The sequence below is a fragment of the Oncorhynchus clarkii genome, chromosome 23, assembly GCF_045791955.1.
Source record: "Oncorhynchus clarkii lewisi isolate Uvic-CL-2024 chromosome 23, UVic_Ocla_1.0, whole genome shotgun sequence".
Taxonomy (NCBI): Eukaryota; Metazoa; Chordata; class Actinopteri; order Salmoniformes; family Salmonidae; genus Oncorhynchus; species Oncorhynchus clarkii.
In genome coordinates this window covers 8075076-8098612 of record NC_092169.1, presented here as the reverse complement: position 1 = coordinate 8098612, position 23537 = coordinate 8075076, and the positions used below count along the sequence as shown (strand labels likewise).

Sequence of the window (23537 nt, the reverse complement as noted above, 5' to 3'; positions counted from 1 at the left end):
ACAGGTGTCTTTTATACTGATAACAAGTTCAAACAGGTGCCATTAATACAGGTAACGAGTGGAGGACAGAGGAGCCTCTTAAAGAAGAAGTTACAGGTCTGTGAGAGACAGAAATCTTGCTTGTTTGTAGGTGACCAAATACTTATTTTCCACCATAATTTGCAAATAAATTCATTAAAAATCCTACAATGTGATTTTCTAGATTTTCTTTTCTCATTTTGTCTGTCATAGTTTAAGTGTACATATGATGAAAATTACAGGCCTCTCTCATCTTTTTAAGTGGGAGAACTTGCACAATTGGTGGCTGACTAAATATTTTTTTTGCCCCACTGTATATCAACTACCATGGGATGTTCTTTTTAAAAGTAATTATTTCCACATTCAAAATGGTATGCTCAGTAATAAGTGGTTATGCCCATAGGCCTAGAAGAACAAGAACATTACAGCTACTCCAGGATAGCTCCAACTCGCACTATTACACATGAAGAATGATCAACAAGAACATTACAGAGTCCAAAGGCGTTGAAGTCCATGCCTCGACTGACAAACTGCACATCCTCGGTACACTACTTTTCTGTGTGTCAAGTAACACAATGGTTTTGCAATTTCAGCTGAAATCTCTATGCGCTATCTTTGACTACAGGAAATAAGCTCATCTTAGACAGCATCCCATCTAGCACAGTTGGTAGAGCATGGCACTTGCAATGCCAGGGTTGTGGGTTCAATTCCAATGGGGGACCAGTATGAAAATGTATGCACTCACTACTGTAAGTCGCTGGATAAGAGTGTTTGCTAAATGATGAAATGTAAATAGAGGCTCTTATTCACTGAACAGACAGATTGTTCTTGCCTGTCTGTGAGGCCTCTTGTTATTTCAGCATTTTTAGGTGTTTTGAAAAATTTGACAGTATCCTCCAGACAAACAAAATGACATATGTATCTGTGATACACTGAAGTCCCCCCTGGTCTGTTATTTAATGCAGTTATTATTTACAGTTTAATGATAGCAATGGACTCAGGACAATTGATAAATATGTGTGATATGGCTCTTTCTGCAGTGCAAATTGCCTCTGTTGTTGTTGGCTATCTAGCCCCACTCTCATCCAAGGGCATTTATCATATTGTAACACATTATCACACATATTTTGTATTTGTTTTTGTAGATTCCGGGTCCATTTGTGAATTTTACAGTGCTCCAGAGCTATTCATGCAAACCCAGAACAGGGTCAATATAAAAGGTTGGACAGAGGCTGAGAGTAACATGAGAGTAACATGCCTCATTTGATGGGGGTATGTTTGCATTGGTGTACCTTTACAATGGTTATATGTATAGCATACCACTGCATTTACTGTACTAGAGCTGGGACGATAAAGTGAGCATTTTTGACACCGAACAAACCGACCACTTATCGTAGACATTTTGCTGATATCATTCATTACGATAAATAACCTATAGGGCCCTGCTAGAGAAATATAAAGTTTGAAATTAAATAACTTTGTTAATATGGGTGATTGTTAATGGGACAATTGATAGCTAGTAGTTTTAAGGGTAATATAAAAAATAACTGTGGTGCACACCGTTATAAACTTAGCGTTCAATTTATCGTTGTCGTGATAATTCAGTCAGTTTATTGTGATATGGATATTGGTCCATATCGCCCAGCTCTAGTGTTTACACCCTCACTCTCTATGAAGCAGGAAAAATACATGAAGAATCATGGCTTTCCTTCTCTGTTTGGATTCCCACCACAGAGAGGAGCTCAGACCTGCGAGGCAGGTGATGCATCCAGGGTTGACATGGAGGAGATCAGACCCCTGTGCACTTTCATTCCTCATTGATCCCAGGTCTGCTGTGACTGACACTTCTGGGTTCTGCTGGCATTTATGAGGAGGTGAGCTATACAGAATCAATGCATGAAAAAATTCAGGCATTATTTTATGTCATTATCACACCTAGAATAGAAAATATTCAGCATTTTCTTGACATACCATTTTTATCAAGCTGACAGTCATCTCCCCTGCAATGAGATGAATAAATACTTGAATCTATACCCATACTGAATTTACCTGCCTAGTGCCTACTGTTAATTTGACAACATTAACACCAAACCTGCATACTGTAATCTCTCTGAACAGATTCTCGTGGACAGATGAAAACAGTAAATGACTAACTTTCGCGAGAGAATTTTACTTCTGGGTAACCGAGATTATGTATACAGTATACAAAATCCCCAGTTAATCCCCCTCCCCTTTACCAGGAGTTCACGTAGCCCGTGGTCCCGGGGATCGGATGAGGCTGTCCCGAGTGACATAGCTGCGACACAAGAGGGGACGGAGAGGAGAACCGCAAATAACAACGGCAGGTAGTAAAAGCCGTCAGCGTGTTTAGAGCGTTTACCGTGAGCCATGAATTGAATGGAATTTGAAGCAGTTGTAGCTCTTTACAATAATCTGTCGCGTATGCAACAGGCTCACTGCACCGGACCTCATGTTTGTTCCTCACAACAGCCACAAACCTTCACTTTCTCCTGTTTTACATGCAAGAGTTTGAACTGAAAATCCCATTAAATTATTCCTATTATGCTGCATCTCATCTAGAAATTCTTTGGCGTCACCAACTGTGGGATGGTGCACGTGTCACCTGTAACTTTCAGTGTGTAATATTCTTCTTCGTTGGGGTTTTATGGCGGTGTACATAACAGTATTACATGTTGACTAGACCGGGCACGCATTTTGATTTTGTTAATCCATACCAGATGCGATCAAGCCATGCAGGTTGAAATATCAAAACGATCTCTGAACCAACTATATTCATTTGGAGACCGGTCTAAGCACATGAAACGTTCATGGACATTTAGCTAGCTAGCATGTTGTTGCTAACTAATTCGTCCTGGGATATAAATATTGGCTTGTTATTTTACCTGAAATGCACAATGTCCTTTTTTACTGGATCTTTGTAGAATTTTGACCCATTTTGAGTCAACACAATATCGTGTGGTCCCTACTCACCAATTGATCCACAGGTAAACAGGGGAACCTATTTTGTTTCTAAGACTTTCTATGACGGTTGGCAAACAACTTTAATAAGGTGCGTTACCACTACCAACTGGACTGGAGTGTGCACCTCAGTTCATCTTTCAATGGCAGAGGTGGGACTTGCAGCGCCTCAGAAATAGAACCAATCTCTATTTTAGCACCTGGCTGCGCAGAGGGCGTTGGCAGTTTGGATGCAATGATTGAATAACATGTATATGTACATTTATTTTGTCATGCTCGCACTGTGTTGCATGCCGTGTGGTCAGCATGTAATGTGCATTACTGTGCATTCTCCTTCAGTGTGGAATAATTGTGTTTACGGCGGGGTGGGCACTTCTTGGGCGGGGTTGAACCGGTTTCCATGTGTGCACTGCAAATCAAATGTAATTTGCCACATACTTCATAGACAACAGGTGTAGACGAACAGTGAAATGCTTATTTATGTGTCCTTTTCCAACAACGCAGAGTTAAAAACAGAGATGAAAAATAGAACATCGAAATAGTAACTCGAGGAATAAATACACAGTGAAATACAATAGAAATAACTTGGCTATATACATGTTATTTCTGAGTCGATGTGCAGGGGCACGAGGTAATTGGAGGTAGTAGGTATGTACATATAGGTATGGGCAACAGGGTAGATAATAGGCTGAGCTGGAGCAGCAGCATATGTGGAGTGTGAAAGTGCGTGTTATTATGCATGTGTGCACATGTTATGTGTTTGTGTTGGGGTGTCAGTGTAAGTATGTGCAGTGTGTGCATATAGTCAGTGCAAAAATAATTTGTTAAAAAAAGCAGAGAGAGAGCTGTCTGTGGCTTGGTTGGCATGAGTCTTTGAAAATATTTTGGTCAGGGAACAATCCTTTCAGCCTCCTGAGAGGGAAGGGGAGCAGTCGGGCCCTCTTCACAACTGTGTGTGTGGACCATGTTAATTCCTTAGTGATGTGGACACTGAGGATCTTGAGGCTCCCGACTCGCTCCACTACAGCCCCATCGATGTGGATGTGGGCGTGCTCGCACCTCCATTTTCTGTAGTCCATTAACAGCTCCTTTGTGTTGCTGACGTTGAGGGAGAGGTTGTTGTCCTGGCAGTCTGACATCCTCCCTATAGGCTGCCTCACCATCGGTCAGTAATCAGTCCTATCACCATCGTGTCGTCAGCAAATGTGATGGTGTTGAAGTCGTGCATGGCCATGCAGTCATGGATGAACAGGGAGTACACGAGGTGACTAAGCACCCACCCCTGAGGGGCCCCCATGTTGATGGTGGATGTGTTGTTGCCTACCTTGGGCCGGCCCGTCAGGAAGTCCAGGACACAGTTGCAGAAGGAAGTGTTCAGTCCCAGGGTCTTGAGCTTGGTGATGAGTTTGGAGGGGACTATGGTATTGAATGCTGAGCTGTAGTCCATGAACAGCATTCTTACATAAGTATTCCTTTTGTCCAGACAGGTGAGGGCAGCGTGGAGTGCAATAGCGATTGTGGATCTGTTGGGTTGGTATGCAAATTTGGGTCCAGGGTGACTGGGATGATGGTGCTGATGTAAGACGTTCAAAGCATTTCATGGCTATAGATGTGAGTGTTACAGGGCGATAGTCATTTAGGCAGGTTACGCTAGCATTCTTGGGCACAGGGACAGTGGTGGTCTGCTTGAAACAAGTTGGTATTACAGACCGGGTCAGGGATAGATTGAAAATGTAAAGACACTTGTCAGCTGGTCAGCGCATGCTCTAAGTACACGTCCTGATTCCTGTCTGGCCCCACGGCCTTGCAAATGTTAACCTGTTTAATGGTCTTACTGACATCGGCTAAGGAGAGCAAGATCACACAGTTGTCAGGAACAGCTGGTGCTCTCATGCATGGTTCATTGCTGCTTGCCTCGACGCGAGCATAGAAGGCATTTAGCTTGTCTGGTAGGCTCGTGTCACTGTCACTGGGCAGCTCTCTGCTCTGTTTCCCTTTGTAATCAGTGTTCGTTTGCAAGCCCTGCCACATCCGACAAGTGTCAGAGCTGCTGTGGTAGGATTCCATTTTAGTCTTATTGACGCTTTGCCTGTTTGATGGCTTGTCAGGGGTCTAAATGGAATTTCTTGAAAGGGTCCAGATTAGTGTCCTGCTCCTTGAAAGCGGAAGCTTTACCCTTTAGCTCAGTGCGGATGTTGCCTGTTATCTATGGCTTCTGAATACTTCGGAAAGTATTCAGCCCGCTTGACTTTTTACACATTTAGTTACGTTACAGCCTTGTTCTGAAATTGATTCAATCGTTTTTTCCCCCGTCATCAATCTACATACAATACTCCATAATGACAAAGCAATAACAGGTTTTTAGATTTTTTTTGCTAATTTATAAAAAATATAAAATAACATTTACATAAGTATTCAGACCCTTTACTCAGTACTTTGTTGGTGGTTCCAAAATTCTTCCATTTAAGAATGATGGAAGCCATTGTGTTCTTGGGGACCTTCAATGTTGCAGACATTTTTTACCCTTCCACAGTGCCTCGATACAATCCTGTTTCAGAGCTCTACGTACATTTCCTTCGACCTCATGGCTTGGTTTTTGCTCTGACCTGCACTGTAAACAGTGAGAACGTATATAGACAGGTGTGTGCCTTTCCAAATCATGTCCAATCAATTGAATTTACCACAGGTGGACTGCAACCAAGTTCTCAAGGATGATCAATGGGAACAGGATGCACCTGAGCTCAATTTCGAGTCTCGTAGCAAAAGGTATGAATACTTATGTAAATAAGGTATTACTGTTTTTTATATTTAATACATTTACTATAATGTCTAAACCTGTTTTTGTTTTGTCATTATAGGGTATTGTGTCTAGATTGAGGGGAAAAAATGAATTGAATCAATTTTAGAATTGGCTCTAACATAACAAAATATGGAAAAAGTCCAGGGGTCTAAATACTGTCCGAATGCACTGTAGGTATTGTCATATTATTGCCAGTCACCTTTTGTTCGTTGTATGTTATTCGACCTGTCCCCAAGAATAACAAAATCATACGTTATTCTTCATTAATGATTACTTGTCGATCACCAAACATTTCTGTAAAAAAACCCGGTAAAACCTTGCATACCTCTTTATTTTTTCCCCCGCTGTTGGTGGTAGGTGCACTTGATGCCCTGGCGCTGGGAAGGCAAAGTGTTCCCATTTTAAACCATTTAATGTCTCTGAAGGTAGAACTCCACCTACTCGGCAGGCCCAGAGAGCAGATGAAGTGCACCTATAGGCCTACCGCTGTTCAATCAGATAGCTTAGAGCACTGTCTACACAGTTTCCTTGAGCCATAGGCAATAAAGAGAAGCCTCAAACACACAGCTAAGTTAATACTGTGAGATTTCAAAACTTTGAAAACCCTGACTAGAGACAGACTCAATGCATACCGCAAAGAGCTGCTGTTTTCATGAGTAAGGTCATGTTTAAGTTGTTGTTCAGCACTGTCAACACTTTTATAAGCCATAAAATGTGCGTTCTCCCTACTTCCACTTATGCTACAACCAGCACTGCAGCTGCAATGAGTGAGTATAGCAAAGTGTTCCGATAAGCTTGCGTTGTTATTGTTAGCGGCTTGTGTCTTTTTTAATATCGAATAATATTTTACTTATAGAAGTAACGACATGAATTGGTGCATGAGGCAGAAATAATGCAATGCGACTTCAGTTTTGCCATCAGCTGGAAGATTGTGTCCCCTTTTCTCAGTGGAGGGAGAGCTGAGGAACTGCTGCTCCCTCCCTCTCAGACTGACAAAAAATAATTATTATGCTCACTCATCTGTGCCTCACAAGTAATGCATCAAATTTTCTATTACCAGTGTGATCATATACAGTACATTTTCTAAGTATAAAATCAAATTGGTCTGAGAAGAACAACATTGGCAGGGCAATACAAGCATAGCCAATATGCAGTGATAATGTATTGGGCCTATATCTGCACAAACCTCATTACTACAGAACTGGTTTTAATTGGTTAATGTCTTATAGTCTTGTGTTTTTTAAGTTATGTTAAAAAAAAAATCAGAGCGGTAGATCCTGTCTTCCATTTTGACTCAAAGTGATCTTAACTCAGAAAACGTCAGTGACCACTGATTTACATGGTTTTTGTAACTATAGGCAGAGAGGTTCTGAGTGACAAGTCCGCCTGTCGTTGCAGACAGAAATGGAACATGAATATAGTGATAGATGATTGTGCAATGTGGAGGGAGTTATTGCATTCTAGTCAAAAAGAGGCAGTCAAGTAGATAGACCAGTGCCAGTGCTTTCCCACTCCCACATTAAATAATCTGCTCCTGGCTCTCTCTCAGGAGTTAGCAGACCAGAGAGACTGAGCATCACCCCTTCGCCCCCCCCCCCCCCCCTCCCGTCTACCATCGCATGCCTTCATGCCTTCAACTGTCTGATAAAGTCACCTCATTGTGGATGACCTCACAGGCTGTCACACGGCCATCGCTGCTCGCCTGACCAGAGGGTTGCTATAACAGGAGAGGACAAGAGTTGCTAGAAGATTTTCTGCGCTCGCAAATAACTTCATGTTCTGCATAAATGAGCCAATAGCTGTGCTCATACTCAGCGAGTGTTATGTCATTGAATACTATATCCACCTAATCAACTATCATATCATGTGCCTCAGTCTAAGTAACAGAGATATTTTCCAGTCCAGCTAACAAGATAATTCTGATGCTGAGGATGTCTCTATTATTAGCTTAGCTAAGTACAACAGCCCAGTTTGTATATTTTGTTTTATGATCACATTCTACTTAAGTCACAGATATAGTACTCACGTGAGGGATACGTCACATAAAAAGGCATTTTGGTTTGCTCTTAAAATACTTCCAGAAAGGAATACCTGAATTAGCAAGCTTCAGTTTTTTTTATGATGTGTGTTATGGTTGACGTGTCTGTCAGACACAATTACCTTTGTCTAAACATCAGGTGGCCTATCGTTCAGAGAGTCTCAGAGACACAGCCGATTGGGAGACTATAGCTCTGAGCTTGTTTGACTTGTCAGGAATAGGACCACTGGTACTAGCTCTGCACTGGGTTTCTTAAGAGAGTGAGATCCAGGGAGGGCACACTGTATCCCCTTAGGATTAGCCCTCCTCCCTTTTGTGTTTGTCCTGGATGGTGGGCCAGCCCGGAAGGGTGTTTTAAAGTTTTATTAGTCGTATGTACAGGGATACACATGGTACACACCGTCTAACGAAAATGCTTACTTGTGGGTGTGTGCGTGAGTGCATGTGTGCTAAGGTTCGTCAAATCAGAGCAGGTGGTCAGTAGTCTGATTTTGTGTGTGTGGATAGGGATCCTGGGGAGATACATTGGGTTGAAATACACAATGGTATATGGAAACTCAGGTGGACCCTTCCTTTTAAAAGCTTTTTGTTTTTGACCATTTTTATTTGTTTTGTTCTTTTTTGTTTGGGGGCTTACAGGTACATTATCCATTTTAAAGTATACGTTTCTAAAGGTTTCAAAATAAAACAATAAAAATACATAAGAGTTTAAGTGATAATAAATTAAATATAAACAGGAAAATGGAACAAAAAAGGTGGCGGCCTCCATCCCCAAACTTCCATCCCATTCCTCCAACCCCACCCTGCCAACATGTCTTCATCCAACTCCACCCCTGGAAACCATGTTTCCCACCCCTCTTAGCAACTAGTGTTGCTTGTCAGTCACCCACTGCCCCCCATCCCCCCCGGCTCCATTCCTGGCGACCAGAAAAACCCCTCAGAATAGCACCCTTCCCCGTGGGCCTGAAAGCAGAGAAAAAAAATAAAAAATGGGTTAATATATTGTTTGCATGTATGTGTTGGGCTTTGGCTGAGAATAGTATATTGTTCCTTGACTAGCACCATTCATTCTCGCTGTTTGATCATTTTAATGTCATAACTTCTAATAGTAACTGTATCCACTGGTGAATTGGGAGAGCGTGAGATAATTGCCATCTAAGAGCAACATATTTTTTTTGCGGCAGTGCTGCGTGCCAGCAGTAACAGTCTCTGATATATTGAGAGATTCAAGGAGCTATCATTAAGTAACATAATTCCTGCCTCGAGCGGCAGGCAGCCTAGTGGTTAGAGCGTTGGGCCAGTAACCGAAAGGTTGTTTGATTGAATCCCCGACCTACCAAGGTAAAAAAATAATCTGTCGTTCTGTCCCTGAACAAGGCAGTTAACCCACTGTTCCTAGGCTGTCATTGTAAATAAGAATTTGTTCTTAACTGACATGCCTAGTTAAATAAAGGTTAAGTAAATAAATAAATAAATAGATGCAAAGCATTGAATATTTACGTTCTTGCACTTCGAAATACATTTTGTAACTTTGCCCCAGAAGCATTTACCTACAGGGCACTCCCACATCATATGGAGGAATGTGTCTACATGATTCAGGGGACACAGTGAAGAGTTGGGGCCAATTTCATCGTAAAACATTTCCTTGGTGTTAAATACAGTCTGTGAACAAACGTAACATAAGTTGATGGTTCAGATTACGGGATGCCAAGGTAATATTTGTCCATATTCTGTTCCAGTTAACGGGTTGTTCAGATTCAATTAAATCTGTATACCATACTTTTTTAACGGCTAGCTCAGAATATGAGCTTTCCAAAAGTTGTTTCTATATTTTAGAGATCGGTCCTTTCGGGAGCACGGATGATTTATTTATAAATCCCTTCATTGGATATTTTGGTAGTTGGGTTTCCCAAGGGACTCCATAGGGCAATATAGCTGACCTAAGTTGTAAATATAATAAACAAGGATTTGCCTGGTAATGTGTATGTGGTTTTTACGTCTTGGAATGTCCTCAAACCATTACCGTCCGTGATATCGGCAAGGGTAAGGATTCCACGTTTAGACCATTGTGGAGATGCAATAGGCCACTATCCAGATTGCAAGGCGTTATTGTGAAATATTGGAGTATGGACATGCCGTTTCCCAGTTATATTGTTTTGTGCCAAATAAAAAAACGGTGTAAAAATAGGACCAAAGTGTAGTTTACATTGGGGATATGTCAGTGAGGACCACCTCTTCCAGGGCAATAACACACCATGTTTCTCTTTTATACTCCGACAGGGGGCAGAAGAATCGAATCCTGGCTAAACCTATTTAGGATGGTACGAAATTCCAGTGTCTGGAAATACAATTTAAAGTTTGGTACGGGTAGTCCTCTTACATCTTTCCCACTTTGCAAGTTTGTTAATTTATCCCAATAGCCAAAAGGGGAGACGAGGGAAGCATTGAACTACAGAAATTCAGCTGTCACAATATATTCATTTTGACAATAGGTATTCTGCTGGTTAAAGCAACTAGGATGTCAGTCCATCTACTGAGGTCGGATTTAATTGATTTGTAAAAGTTGTAAAAGTTTCTGGCAATGGTTTTTCCAAGGAAGGTATTAATTATATATATTGCTAAATATTTCAAATGGGAAATGATTGGGATTCCATAAGTAGAGATGGAGTCCTCCATCGGGGTCTTGATAGGCAGTTGGGCAGATTGATTTGTCTAGGATCTGGATTTGCCTAGGATCTTTTGGGAAGGATTAAGATGCGTTCTCTAGATAAAGTAAGATATTGTTGGCGTATAATGAGATGACGTGATCTGTAGAATTAAGAGATATTTGTGACATTTCTTTAGATTGTCGAATTTCTGGGGCCAGGGGCTCTTATACACAATAAAAATAGCAGAGGTGAGATAAGATCACCTTGCTTGCTACTTTTAGTTATTCTGAACGGAACAGAGCAGGTATTGCCTGTTATTACTATGGCTGTGGGATTGGAATATAGTATTTTAATCATATTAATGAAATTGCAGCCAAGTCCCATATGTTCCAAAACCAACCAAATATATGACGATTCTAGTCCATCAAAAGCTTTTTCTGCATTGAGAGAGCACTGTCCAAGAAGCATTGGTTTCTGATGAAGCATGAAAGATATGTAATAGACAGCGGTTATCTGAGGATAGATGTACCAATTTGTGTAAGTAAGATTTGAGATGACATGACAGAATTTAAAAAAATAGTTTAATATCTGTGTTTATCAAAGATGGAGGGCAATAATGAGAGCACTGGGTGGCATACTTAAAAAAAAAAAAATCAAATCGAAATTAGTGGTATATTTACATCCCTTCCAAATGAACCTTTGTGAATCATTTCAAGTAACAGTGGACCTAATTGATTAAAAAAAAATCCTTTATTCATGTATTCATGGAGGGAGATTTGGCTCCCAGCAAGCCGGCTTCCTCAGTTGAGAGAAGAGGAGTTCTTATATCTTTAAATAAGGACTTGATCTAGTTTGGTGTGGATTTGTAATTAGAGGTATATCATTACTTATAGAAACAGGAGAATCTTGGCCTCCCTAGTGGCGCAGCGGTCTAAGGCTTCACTACAGACCTGGGTTCGATCCCAAGCTGTGTCTCAACCGGCTGTAACCGGAAGTCCCATATGACGGTGTACAATTGGCCCAGTGTTGTTAGGGTTTTGCCGGGGGGGTGGGCTTTACTTGGAAATCGCTAGAGCATGATAAGCCATGTGGCAGGCCAGGTGCCTGCAGGCTGACTTCCGGGTTAAGCGGGTGGGTGTTAAGGAGCTGGGTTTGGTGAGTTTCGTAGGACGCATGACTCGATCTTCGCCTGTCCCGAGCCCGTTGGGGAGATGCAGCGATGAGACAAGATCGTAATTGGATATAATGAAATTGGGGGGGGGGGAATATAAAATAAAAGGAGAATCTTTGGTTGATTTAATTTGGGTTCTGATAGTAATTCACCTGATTCAGATTCAAAAGTTGCAATATCTGCAAATTGGTCATTACTGAGAAGCTTGCTTGCCAGTAGATGACTGGGTCGATTACCCTGGAAGCAATGGTTGAGTCTAACTCGATGGTTGTCAAATTCTACTGTCTTATCACTATATTTAGATTAGTCTTGACTTTTAAGGGAGGAGTCGCTACCTTGTCTCAAAAGTGTTTGTTGAGAACGCTCTAACGTTGTTAACAACGTTGTTAACAACTTTTAAAGTACTGATATCTTCTTTAATTGTAATTTATTCAGCCCAGATGCAAATGCAGTTGCATTATTTTTAATAAAACCTTTAATGCCATCCCATGAATTTTTGTTAATTAATACATTAATTCAATTTCTTAACAGAAATTAGGATTTTGTAGTAAAGAATAATTAAAAAAATTTTTTTAGGAGATTATGCAATTTGTATCAGGCAGTAAGAAGCATGATGATCATGTCTGTCCCAATAGCCAGTTTGGAATGAAGTTCATTCTTATAATATGCTGTTCAGACAATGAAAAAACTTTAGGATCATATGAATTTGGAGAATACATATTAACAAAGGCAATGTTCTTTCTATTATGGATACATTTAAGGAAAGGGATTCTGCCTTCTTGGTCGTTGCCTTTACCAAGGATGGTGATTTAAGTTTCTTCTGTATCATAATGATTACACCTTTTAGTTTTGTTTGGGGCTGATGATAAAGCACCTAGTTTGTACAAATGGTTCTCTATTCTATGTGTGTCCTTTTGGAGCGAATGTGTTTCTTGGATCATTGCTATATCAATATGGTTTCTGGCTAGTATATCAATATGGTTTCTGGCTAGTATATCAATATGGTTTCTGGCTAGTATATCAATATGGTTTCTTGCTAGTATATCAATATGGTTTCTGGCTAGTATATCAATGTGGTTTCTGGCTAGTATATCAATGTGGTTTCTTGCTAGTATATCAATGTGGTTTCTTGCTAGTATATCAATATGGTTTCTTGCTAGTATATCAATATGGTTTCTTGCTAGTATATCAATATGGTTTCTTGCTAGTATATCAATATGGTTTATTGCTAGTATATCAAGACAGCTAGAACGATTGATAGGAATATTAAGGCCTTTCAAATTCCACAAGAGAATATCTAGCTTTGCCGTTGTTTTTGTAAAATGAAATTGTTATCTTTGGTGTTGATAAGCCCATAGATGTAAAGAAAAGAATAAAAAGCAGGACCCACAGCGAAACCCACCCATTGGTCACTCTCCAACAGGAAATACCCTTTCTATAAATCGTTCCCTCTTCCCCGACCCCCTTCCCCAGCCCCCTTCCTCCCTAACCCCCAACCCACCCTCCCTCGGTTCTCCCCGCCATGCACTATAATTACAGGGTTATAGCATAATGGCTAGTGGCAGCCTTAAATATGAAATCTCTTAAGCAGCATATTTTTGGCCTTTAGGTGTAAAACAATTATTATTATAATAAAGTGAAACAAAATAAGCAATCAATTCAGACCTTAACAATTAAGTTAGCACACTTTATAAGTAAGGGTGTGTAATGAAGAAACTATTATGAGAATGAAAACAAAAATAAAGTGACAGATATGCAAGCCTTAATGCCTAAACGGTAAAACAAAATAGGATAGCTGTAAGATCAATCAATATACAGTGCATTTGGAAAGCCTTATTCTAAAATGGATTAAATACATTTGTCCCTCATCAATCTACACACACAATACCCCACAATACATTTTTGCAAATGTTTTAAAAATAAATAAAAAAGTATTTACATAAGTATTCAGACCCTTTGCTATGAGACTCAAAATTGAGCTCAGTTGCATCCTGTTTCCATGAATCATCCTTGAGATGATTCAACAACTTGGTTGGATTTCACCTGTGGTACATTCCATTGATTGGGCATGCTTTGGAAAGGCATTCACCTGTCTACATAAGATCCCACAGAAAACAGTGCATGTCAGAGCAAAAACAAAGCCACGAGGCCAAAGAAATTTCCATAGAGCTCCGAGACAAGATTGTGTAGAGGCACAGCTCTGGGGAACGGTACCAAAAACTGTCTGCAACATTGAAGGTCACCAAGAACACAGTGGCCTCCATTATTCTTGAATGGAAGAAGTTTGGAACCATCAAGACTCTTCCTAGAGCTGGCCGTCCAGCTAAACTGAGCAATCGGGGTGAAAGGCCTTGGTCAGGTAGATGACCAAGACCCGATGGTCACTCTGACAGCGCTCCAGAGTTCCTCTGTGGAGATGGGATAACCTTCCAGAAAGACAACCATCTCTGCATAACTCCACCAATCAGGCCTTTATGGTAGAGGGGCCAAACGGTAAAAGGCACATGACCGCCCACTTGGAGTTTGCCAAAAGGCACCTAAAGACTCTCAGACCATGAGAAACAAGATTCTCTGGTCTGAGGAAACCAATATTGAACTCTTTGGCCTGAATGCCAAGCGGAAAAGTCGAGGGGTCTGAATACTTTCCGAATTTACTGAATGCACTCAGACCGCTGCGCCACTCGGAAGCCCCAAGGCATATCAGTTCTCGAGGCGCCACTACAGACCCCGGGCTGTATCACAACCGGCCGTGATCGGGAGTCCCATAGGACGGTGCACAATTAGCCCAGCGTCGTCCGGGTTAGGGGAGGGTTTTGTAAATAAGAATTTGTTCTTAACTGACTTGCCTAGTTAAATAAAGGTCAAATAAATATTGTTCATTAATTGGCCTGGTGTTATCCATATTGAAATGTCCTGGACCAAAGCCAATAATCGTAATCTTGTTCCTTGTACCGAAACATGGGGATTAGGTTGCATGATTGTTCATTGATAGCATACCTGAGTAATGAGCCAGATATTGGGGTTCCATCTCTCAGCTTGTCCCCTTTTTTGTGTTGGGTTGATGTGCTTCTCAAAGAGGTCTCGAGGTTCCTTGGTAGTGGGAAACGTGTTTTCTGGAAGGTCAAGATAAGTTTTGCCGGAGTGGATAAAGCCGCATTTCAGGTTTAGTTTACGTAGCTGGAATCTCACCTCGTTTTAGGTCCTACATTATGTCATGGCTATTCAGAGGACTTCTAGACACGCCCCACCAAATTGATATCGTAACCCCGTCACACTGTGGTTGACTCAGCGGCTGAGGACAACCGTGAGCTACGTATAAACACGCAAGCGTGTATACACACAAACAATGCCTCTTACTCGTCCGACAGGTCACCCCGCTATATACAGTACCAAATTACACCCTACCTGTCAATCATGTATACGAGGCCTGTAGTGAAATGACTCTGTTACTCTATGTCCTGGCTTTATAAAGTATGATGCAACAGGTCTTATTGACCTCCGGGTACATTTTACAGGACACTAGTACATTAACTTTGCAGGTCTGATAACCTGACCTGATTCCAAATATGCTGGCTAAATTGTTCTGGTTCTGGGCAGTTTTATCCTGTTACCCAACCGTTAAGCAACTAAACTGGGGTAGATTTTTACAGAAGTGGAACACATGGAGAAATCAGAGAGAATCAACTCTCTCGTCAACTGCATACAGCTACCGTGATGTTAATTAGATGTTTCCTCAAGCCAACCCCAGTATGAGGTGTGAGGAGACACGGTTTCAGGAAGACCCTAGTCTGGAGTTAGGGGGGGGGTATTGAAAAAAATCAGTTGGCCTAGGAAGGGGCTATATTAACCCTGTGAATCATGGCAGGACTGACATACCGGGTGTCCCCTTACATGCCATATAAGGGGACCCCCCACCCCCCACAATGCTACTGTGGTATCACTTTCTGCAGAGGAGTGGCTATTCTTAGGCTGTCACTTCAGCTCATCTGAGCAGGCAAGACCTCTCTTCCTCTGGTTCTCTACTCTTTTCTGTCTGTCTTTCTCTCCTTATTTAAAAAGGGGTGGGTCGTGAATGACATATTTGTCTGTGGCTGTAGTGGGTTAGGTTTTTGTTTGCTGTGCTTTCAGTCTCATTTGACATTTCGTTTAGTTCTCAAGTGTACTTTTTTTTTTGACCATTTTTTTTTTCTGCTTTCAGAAGCTACTTGGCTCCTGCCCCACCCCCCTCTACCTCATTTTTTTGAAGAAGATTCAACCAAACAAGCAATCAAAGCCTTTGGAAGAATGAGTACCTACAACATTTCTCTGAGTGGGTCGGCCCCATGGGGCTTCCGATTGCAGGGAGGGAAAGATTTCAACATGCCCCTGACCATCTCCAGGGTAAGAGATCAATTCAGTATACATACATCCATACTTTGTACAAACAAACACACAGAGATTTCCACATCCCATATCCGATGTGTCTTTTGACCAATGAGATCATCCTTTTTCTTGCATTAAGCTTGAATCTAGATGTTGGGGTTTGTTTAATGTTCCGTGCTTGAAACGGGATACATGGGACGGCTCAACTCTGACGTCATCCCATTGAAGTTTAAATTCAAAAAGATGAAGGTAAAGGGTAGTGGTTAAGGTTAGGGTTTAGGGTAGGGAAGTCCCAAGGATTTCACATAGCACTAACCGTCAGCCAACCCTTATAGGACATCAAATATTGAATTACTACTACGGTACTAGCACAGTACTTGTAGGTGTGTTGTTGTTAAACATGGTGGTCATTTTGGGATGTTTGGTTGATATATTAGATTGTTTGGGATGCAGTTTTATTACAGTAGTTTCAATAGGTTTTCTCACTGGTTGGTATCCATTGTGTGATTTTGGAAAATTCTGTGATTTTAAGCTTGGCCTTTGCTAAAAAAGTCTGAGAATATGTTGTGTTCACCTTATCCTGTAGTGGTATGTTGATTGGTTTATGGTGGTAGGAGCTGTGAGTTAGGGGTAGGCGATGTTAAAATTGTTACACCACAGTTGATGGTGAGAATGTAGGCCTACGTATGTATTTTCAGACTGGAATCATGGCATGCTGTCACCTGCCAAATCTATAGTGTAAATATACAGTTAACTGGCCAAAGGAAGGGAACACCAACATAAAGTGTCTTAATATGCCGTTGGAGCCACCACTAGCCAGAACGGCTTCAATGCTCCTTGGCATAGATCCACACGTTTCTGGAACTCTCTATTGGAGGGATGCGACATCATTCTTCCGCGAGAAATTCCATCATTTGGTATTTTTTTATATGGTGGCGGAAAGCTCTGTCTCCGGCACCGCTCCAGTAATCTCCCATAACTGATCTCTTGGGTGGAGATTTGGTGACCCGAGACAGCTATGGCCTCAAGAAGCCCAAACAGATATCAAATTTGACTAAAACATAGTCATTTTAAACCTTGCTAAAATGTGTATATGATCACATATATCTGTCTATTATGTGTGGGAATACTTTGGAACAGATGTCCAAAATTAAAATCACTTGGCGTTGATTTGTTGGTGTTTTTTTACAGTCTTTTATGTCCAACAATAAAAATTCAAACAACATTTTTTATTTTTGCTCTGAAAACTTGGGGGGACAAATCAAATACCTCGGGGACAAATAAAATCACCCATGGGCCAAATCTGGCCCACAGGCCACCAGTTGGGCGACCCTGGCATATGGTTTACATTGTTTTCATGCTCGTCAAACCATTTAGTGACCATCATGCTCTGTGGATGGGGGCATTGTCATTCAGGGTAGCCTAGTGGTTAGAGCGTTGGACTAGTAACCGGAAGGTTGCAAGTTCAAACCCCCGAGCTGACAAGGTACAATTCTGTTGTTCTGCCCCCGAACAGGCAGTTAACCCACTGTTCCAAGGCCCTCATTGAAAATAAGAATTTGTTCTTAACTGACTTGCCTAGTTAAATAAAGGTTATAATTTTTTTTTTTCAAATAGCCATGGTAGCCAAAATATTGGCCTGCCCAGCATTTTTATACATAACCCTAAGCATGATGGGATTTCAATTGCTTAACTAACTCTGGAACCAGACCTGTGTGGAAGCACCTGCTTTCAATATACTTTGTATCCCTCATTTACTCAAGTGTTTCCTTTTATTTTGGCAGTTACAGTACCTGTAGTTACTTCAGTCGCTAATTCAGGTGTGATTATGCCTTTTGTGTGCTGCGTTTGTGCTGTGATGACCTAATATGCGAGTTCATTGCCCCTTTCCTTTCCTCCCCGAGACTGAAAATAGATATTTGGATTTCTCACCCTGTATTTTAAGGTGTCGAGGTGTATTTCTCCACATTATTTTAGTACTGAAAGTGAGAGGTGTTGTTGCCTGAATATCACAAGTTATTTTCTGGTAAGAACAGTATATTCTATGAACATCTCTTCCAAGAACCTCAATCTGTCGATGTTCTTAGAGGAGATATTTGTAGAATAGATATTTATTAGAAGAAAAGAAAGGAAGCTGTCTGGAATAATAATATTATGAGTCTGGTGTGTGTGCCCTGGTGTGTATGTGTGCCTGAAGCCTATGTGTTCATAACGAGTGCATCTTTGTGGATATACGTGCGTAACTCACTTGTAGACAACCTTTACAGTATGTTAGGATTTGATTTGTGTGTGTGTGTGTGTGTGTGTGTGTGTGTGTGTGTGTGTGTGTGTGTGTGTGTGTCTGAAGCCTATGTGTTCATAACGAGTGCATCTTTGGATATACGTGCGTAACTCACTTGTAGACAACCTTTACAGTATGTTAGGATTTGTGTGTGTGTGTGTGTGTGTACAGTACCAGTCAAAAATTTGGACACACCTACTCATTTCAGGGTTTTTCTTTATTTTTACTATTTTCTACATTGTAGAATAATAGTGAAGACATCAAAACTATGAAATAACACATGGAATTATGTAGTAACCAAAAAAGTGTTAAACAAATCAAAATGTATTTTATATTTGGCATTCTTCAAAGTAGCCACCATTTGCCTTGATGACAGCTTTGCACACTCTAGGCATTCTCTCACAACCAGCTTCATGAGGTAGTCACATGGAATGTATTTCAATTAACAGGTGTGCCTTGATAAAAGTTCATTTGAGGAATTTCTTTCCTCCTTAATGCATTTGAGCCAATCAATTGTGTTGTGACAAGGTAATAGTGGTATACAGAAGATGGCCCTATTTGGTAAATGACCAAGTCCATATTATGGCAAGAACAACTCAAATAAGCAAAGAGAAACGACAGACCATCATTACTTTAAGACATTGAAGGTCAGTTTCAAAAAGCATCAAGCGGCATGGTCCACAGGACAGGAACACCCAGAGTTACCTCTGCTGAAGAGAATAAGTTCATTAGAGTTAACTGCACCTCAGATTGCAGCCCAAATAAATGCTTCACAGAGTTCAAGTAACAGACACATCTCAACATCAACTGTTCAGCGGTGACTACGTGAATCAGGCCTTCATGGTCAAATTACTGGAAAGGAACCACTACTAAAGGACACCAATAAGAAGAAGTGACTTGCTTGGGCCAATAAACATGAGTAATGGACATTAGACTGGTGGAAATCTGTCCTTTGGTCTGATGAGACCAATTTTGAGATTTTTGGTTCCAACTGCCGTGTCTTTGTGAGACGAAGAGTAGGTGAACTGATGATCTCCACATGTGTGGTTCCCATAGTGAAGCATGGAGGAGGAGGTGTGATGGTGTGGGGGTGCTTTGCTGGTGACACTGTCAGTGATTTTATTTAGAATTCAAGGGACACTTAACCAGCGTGGCTACCACAGCATTCTGCAGCGACACAACATCCCAGCAGGTTAGTGGGACTATCATTTGTTTTTCAACAGGACAATGACCCAAAACACACCTCCAGGCTTTGTGAAGGCTATTTGACCAAGAAATCAACCTATAGCCCCTTCTCCTTACTTGATCTGAAATGATAGGATGAGTATAAGCCACACAGTAAAAATTCCACCTATTGTAGCATTTCAAAGAGCAAAAGGGTTTAGCTATCACGACTGGTAATTACAGTCCTTTCAGATCTACAGGAAGTGTGTAGGGATAAGTGCGTAGCCTGCACTTTTCTTTATTTCAGTGAACCTTTACAACTGGTCATTGAATCCCCTTTGACTGTATGCAGTCTTTTATATAGAGAAGGCCTGTGAACTGGGGCCTTCAGTCTGCAGCCCAGAAGCACAAGGCTCAGTCACTCAGCACTCTGACAGGTGGGGAGGAACTTCTGCCTGCCTTGGGCTGCTGCTCTATCGCTCCCATCTAAAAATACTTTCTTTCCCACCGGTGGACAATGCTGATGGTTTGGGTGGTTCATGACTGCTGCCTTTTTCCCCCTTTTTTTTAATAGCTCCAGGTGTGACAGCGAGAGAGAACGTGTGTTGTGTAGCCTACATACTGTGTGGGCACTGTATGATTGAAAGGGAGGTTAGAGGCTGGGGATTGGGTTGTTAAATTGCTGACGACCAAGCTGCTGCTCGTGTCACTCACCTGATGGCCTGGACTGCACAACTTCAGCCCCGTACACAAATACTACATGACTACTGTGGTGGTTCCAATGACAAATACATTTGTACCTCCTGAAATTGCGGCTGGCTACATTGGATAACTTGTCTGGCTGGTTGATCAAATTGAGAGTTATGTGGAGGTGAAATCAGAAATAAAAACAGAAAGATGGTGTATGGAAGGCATGGACCTGAAACCCTGCTATAATGGCAAGCAGCAGACCCTATGTCTAAATACCTCACTGTGAGGTTGGGATAAAAATAAACCTCTTTGGAAGAGTGGCCATTCAACAAAACAAAAAGTCTTTCCTCCATTTTCAAGTGAGGCACTTAATTTGTCCACATTCAAAAAATTGTCTTGGCCTGGCTTATGTGTAACTTGGCTTCTTTTGTGAGAGAAATCAGCCACTGTCTCACACACGGATGTGCGAGTCACCATTTATTGGTTTATAAATCCCCCATATTTAGGAGGGAGCATTATGACATTTCCGTAAAGACTGGACTGCCATTAAAAACTAATTTGGCCTTTTTATAAGATGTCTGAGGGAAATGTCAGCACGGAGATCCACCAACTGGGAATACCATATGTGTCCCTAGCAAACCTCTGGAGTCCAGTATGGATAATAGCACTGTATTAGAGTGCCACATGCATAACAGCTGGTTGTGACATGGTACTTTCTATTTTGTGTTGCCTGTTAGGACACTTTGGCTCGCAACAATTCATGTTATCAGGAAGTTTGTTTGGATTCATGAAAGCAACCTCATTCTTTTGGAATTTATTTGAGCTTCTTCAACTGCCCTCCAATAAAGCCCCAGAAGATCAAGTTTCACTACTGAGTTTAATCTGATCTGTAATAATCGTTTTAGGAAATTCTGTTAGTAGTTTGTGCCCTCCGCAGTGTTATGCTGTTATTTGTGTCCTCTCCTCGCCCGGACAGTAGACAGGAAAGCTCTGGTGACTGTTTTAGTCAACACCTCTCGGCTCAAGTACAGTGGTATTCAAACAGAGAGGACCACCTGAATTTATTATAATTTTTTTACATTTTCACAACCACAACCCAAATATGATGATGACAACCTTAAAATCAGTACATTTAAATTTTTACATCGACAAATAACGTTCAATTCATCACATTTTCATCTCTTATCAAAGTGAAAAGAAACCATTAAATACATCTACTCAATAACATTTTATTTTTCTAATTATCTTTCTCAAAAACATTTGTATACTGTCCCATACAATAAACTGTACTTAATTTTTTTTGTCCCCCCCCCCCATACACAAAAAAAAAGTGGTTTTAACTTTGGCGAACCAACTGCTTTGATTTGATTTCCCGCGCGACCCCACTAGTCGCGACCCCGACTTTGAAAACTGTATGTTGTGGTAAAGTGGTCATTCCTTTCAGCCTTTGGTCTGGCTGTGAAATTGATATTGACAGATGAACACATCCCCTTGAGTGGATATGGGTGGTTGTGTTCTTTCTGTTTGAAAGAACTTTCTGCGTCAGCCCGAGACCCAAGACCGAGGGCAAATGGGGCTTTGAGTCCGAACTTTCGAGTCATTGCCTCTCATACACTGGTCCTTATGTTGGGTATGTGACCCTGTCTGTGACGAGATGGATTTGACAAGAGCTGATTCACTCATTTAAATGATTCAAGATGATCAGGAAATACAGTACATCACCCATCACTAAACACATCTAATTATCATAAATTTGGCTAAAAGTACAGCTTGTTTTTCATGGGATTGCAATGGATATTACCTGTCTGTTTTACCCTTGGACAGCTGAGTTGTCAACCTAGACCTTGTAGATTTGACATAAATCGGTGTCATACACTACAGACTTACAGTATAAACTGTAAGCAAGCGAGACACACCCTCGAAACCCATTTGGTGTATCTTCGATGAATCTCAATCTTCTCCCCTTGGCCCTGGGATGTAACAAGGTCTGTATGATGCAGTTTCTACCCTTTCAATGTACTGTGTGGTCTGAATTCACCTGACCCAATCTATACGGAAATAAGGGGTTTAAGTATAGTTTTATGGGCCGTATCGTCCTCCTCAGTTAAACCCTCCGACTCTAAACCACATGTAACCGATGCAACTCAAACAGGGGTGAAAGTAGAGTTAATTTCTTACCAGTACGGGGGGGACACTTTTTTTTTAAATACTACAAAAATTACAGTGTAGCCTACTCTGCTGACACTGACAAACAGATCAATAAAAACAATGTTGTCTGGTTGATATAATTGGCCTACGAAAAGGGCAGACACAAATACAATATGATGTCCATCTAACATGGAGGAGGAGATTATCGTCCAAAAACAAACAAAAGTGGCACTGACCCAATGATAAAGACAGTGAATATACAATCATTCTGGGGATTTTGGCTGATGTTCTCCACTGGTGCCAATAAGATGGGCTACTGTTCGCTCAATTAAGTTAAGAATTTTGATAATTTAAAGACAGATTGGAGTCTTGTCATCTCTTTATGAAAAACATTTATTTTATTTTTATAAGTCATTTCACCTTTATTTAACTAGGCAAGTCAGTTAATAACTTCTTAGGGATAGGGGGCAGTATTCGGAAGTTCGGATGACTGACATGCCCAAAGTTAACTGCCTGTTACTCAGGCCCAGAGCATATAATTGGTAGTATTGGAAAGAAAACTCCAAAGTATCCAAAACTGTTAAAATAATGTCTGTGAGTATAACAGAACTGATATGGCAGGCGAAAACCCAAGGAAAATCCATCCAGAATTTTACATATTTTTTTTAAAGGTTAAATAACGGTGTAATAGCCTATAGTTTTTTGGGCATGTTGTATGCTCACGTTTTACCGGTACGACCTACCCCCACTATTTATTTGGCCGTACGGACCATACCGCCTTACTTTCACCCCTGACTCAAAACCACATGTAACTCTCAGCAAGGGCCTCTCTCACTACCATTAGTACATGATGCCATGCTGTAGGAAATCTTGGCGTCCACTCGGCCTGATGCCAGCCCCTTAACCCCCCCACCCTCCATATCCCTTTGAGTTACAGTAGCAGACTGTAAGATTGAGGTCCTGAACAGTCGTAGGCTGCCGACTCAGTCTGATAAAGTGTCTCTTATGTTATCCCTGGTCTTACAGGCCTCGGCATTCCACCCCCCACTCCAGGCCTGTGGTATGAGAGCCAACGGCTGGCGCTGCTGACAGGCAAGGCTGTTTTTAGCAGGCCGCAGAAGGTCAGTGCCACTGGGGGAAATTGTGAGGGCTATAGATACCAGAAGTGCCCCCCCTCTCTAATTCTCCTTCTCTACTTCCATGGACCCACTGCAGGGGTCCGGGGACCGGGTTGGGAT

General features: G+C 41.3%; 1 protein-coding gene across 20 annotated transcripts in view; it reads left to right on the top strand.

Moving 5' to 3' along the window:
- Positions 1-2250: 2250 nt before the first annotated feature.
- Positions 2251-23537, top strand: part of LOC139381482 (LIM domain-binding protein 3-like) — an 80832-nt gene continuing 59545 nt past the window's right edge. For 4 of the 20 annotated variants that reach the window (XM_071125054.1, XM_071125052.1, XM_071125053.1 and 1 more), the window contains exons 1-2: positions 5684-5763; positions 15853-16034. In XM_071125054.1, the coding sequence (XP_070981155.1) occupies positions 5709-5763; positions 15853-16034 (237 nt within the window). In that variant the 5' untranslated portion in view covers positions 5684-5708. The other 16 variants (XM_071125066.1, XM_071125065.1, XM_071125057.1 and 13 more) reach the window with 14 other exon arrangements.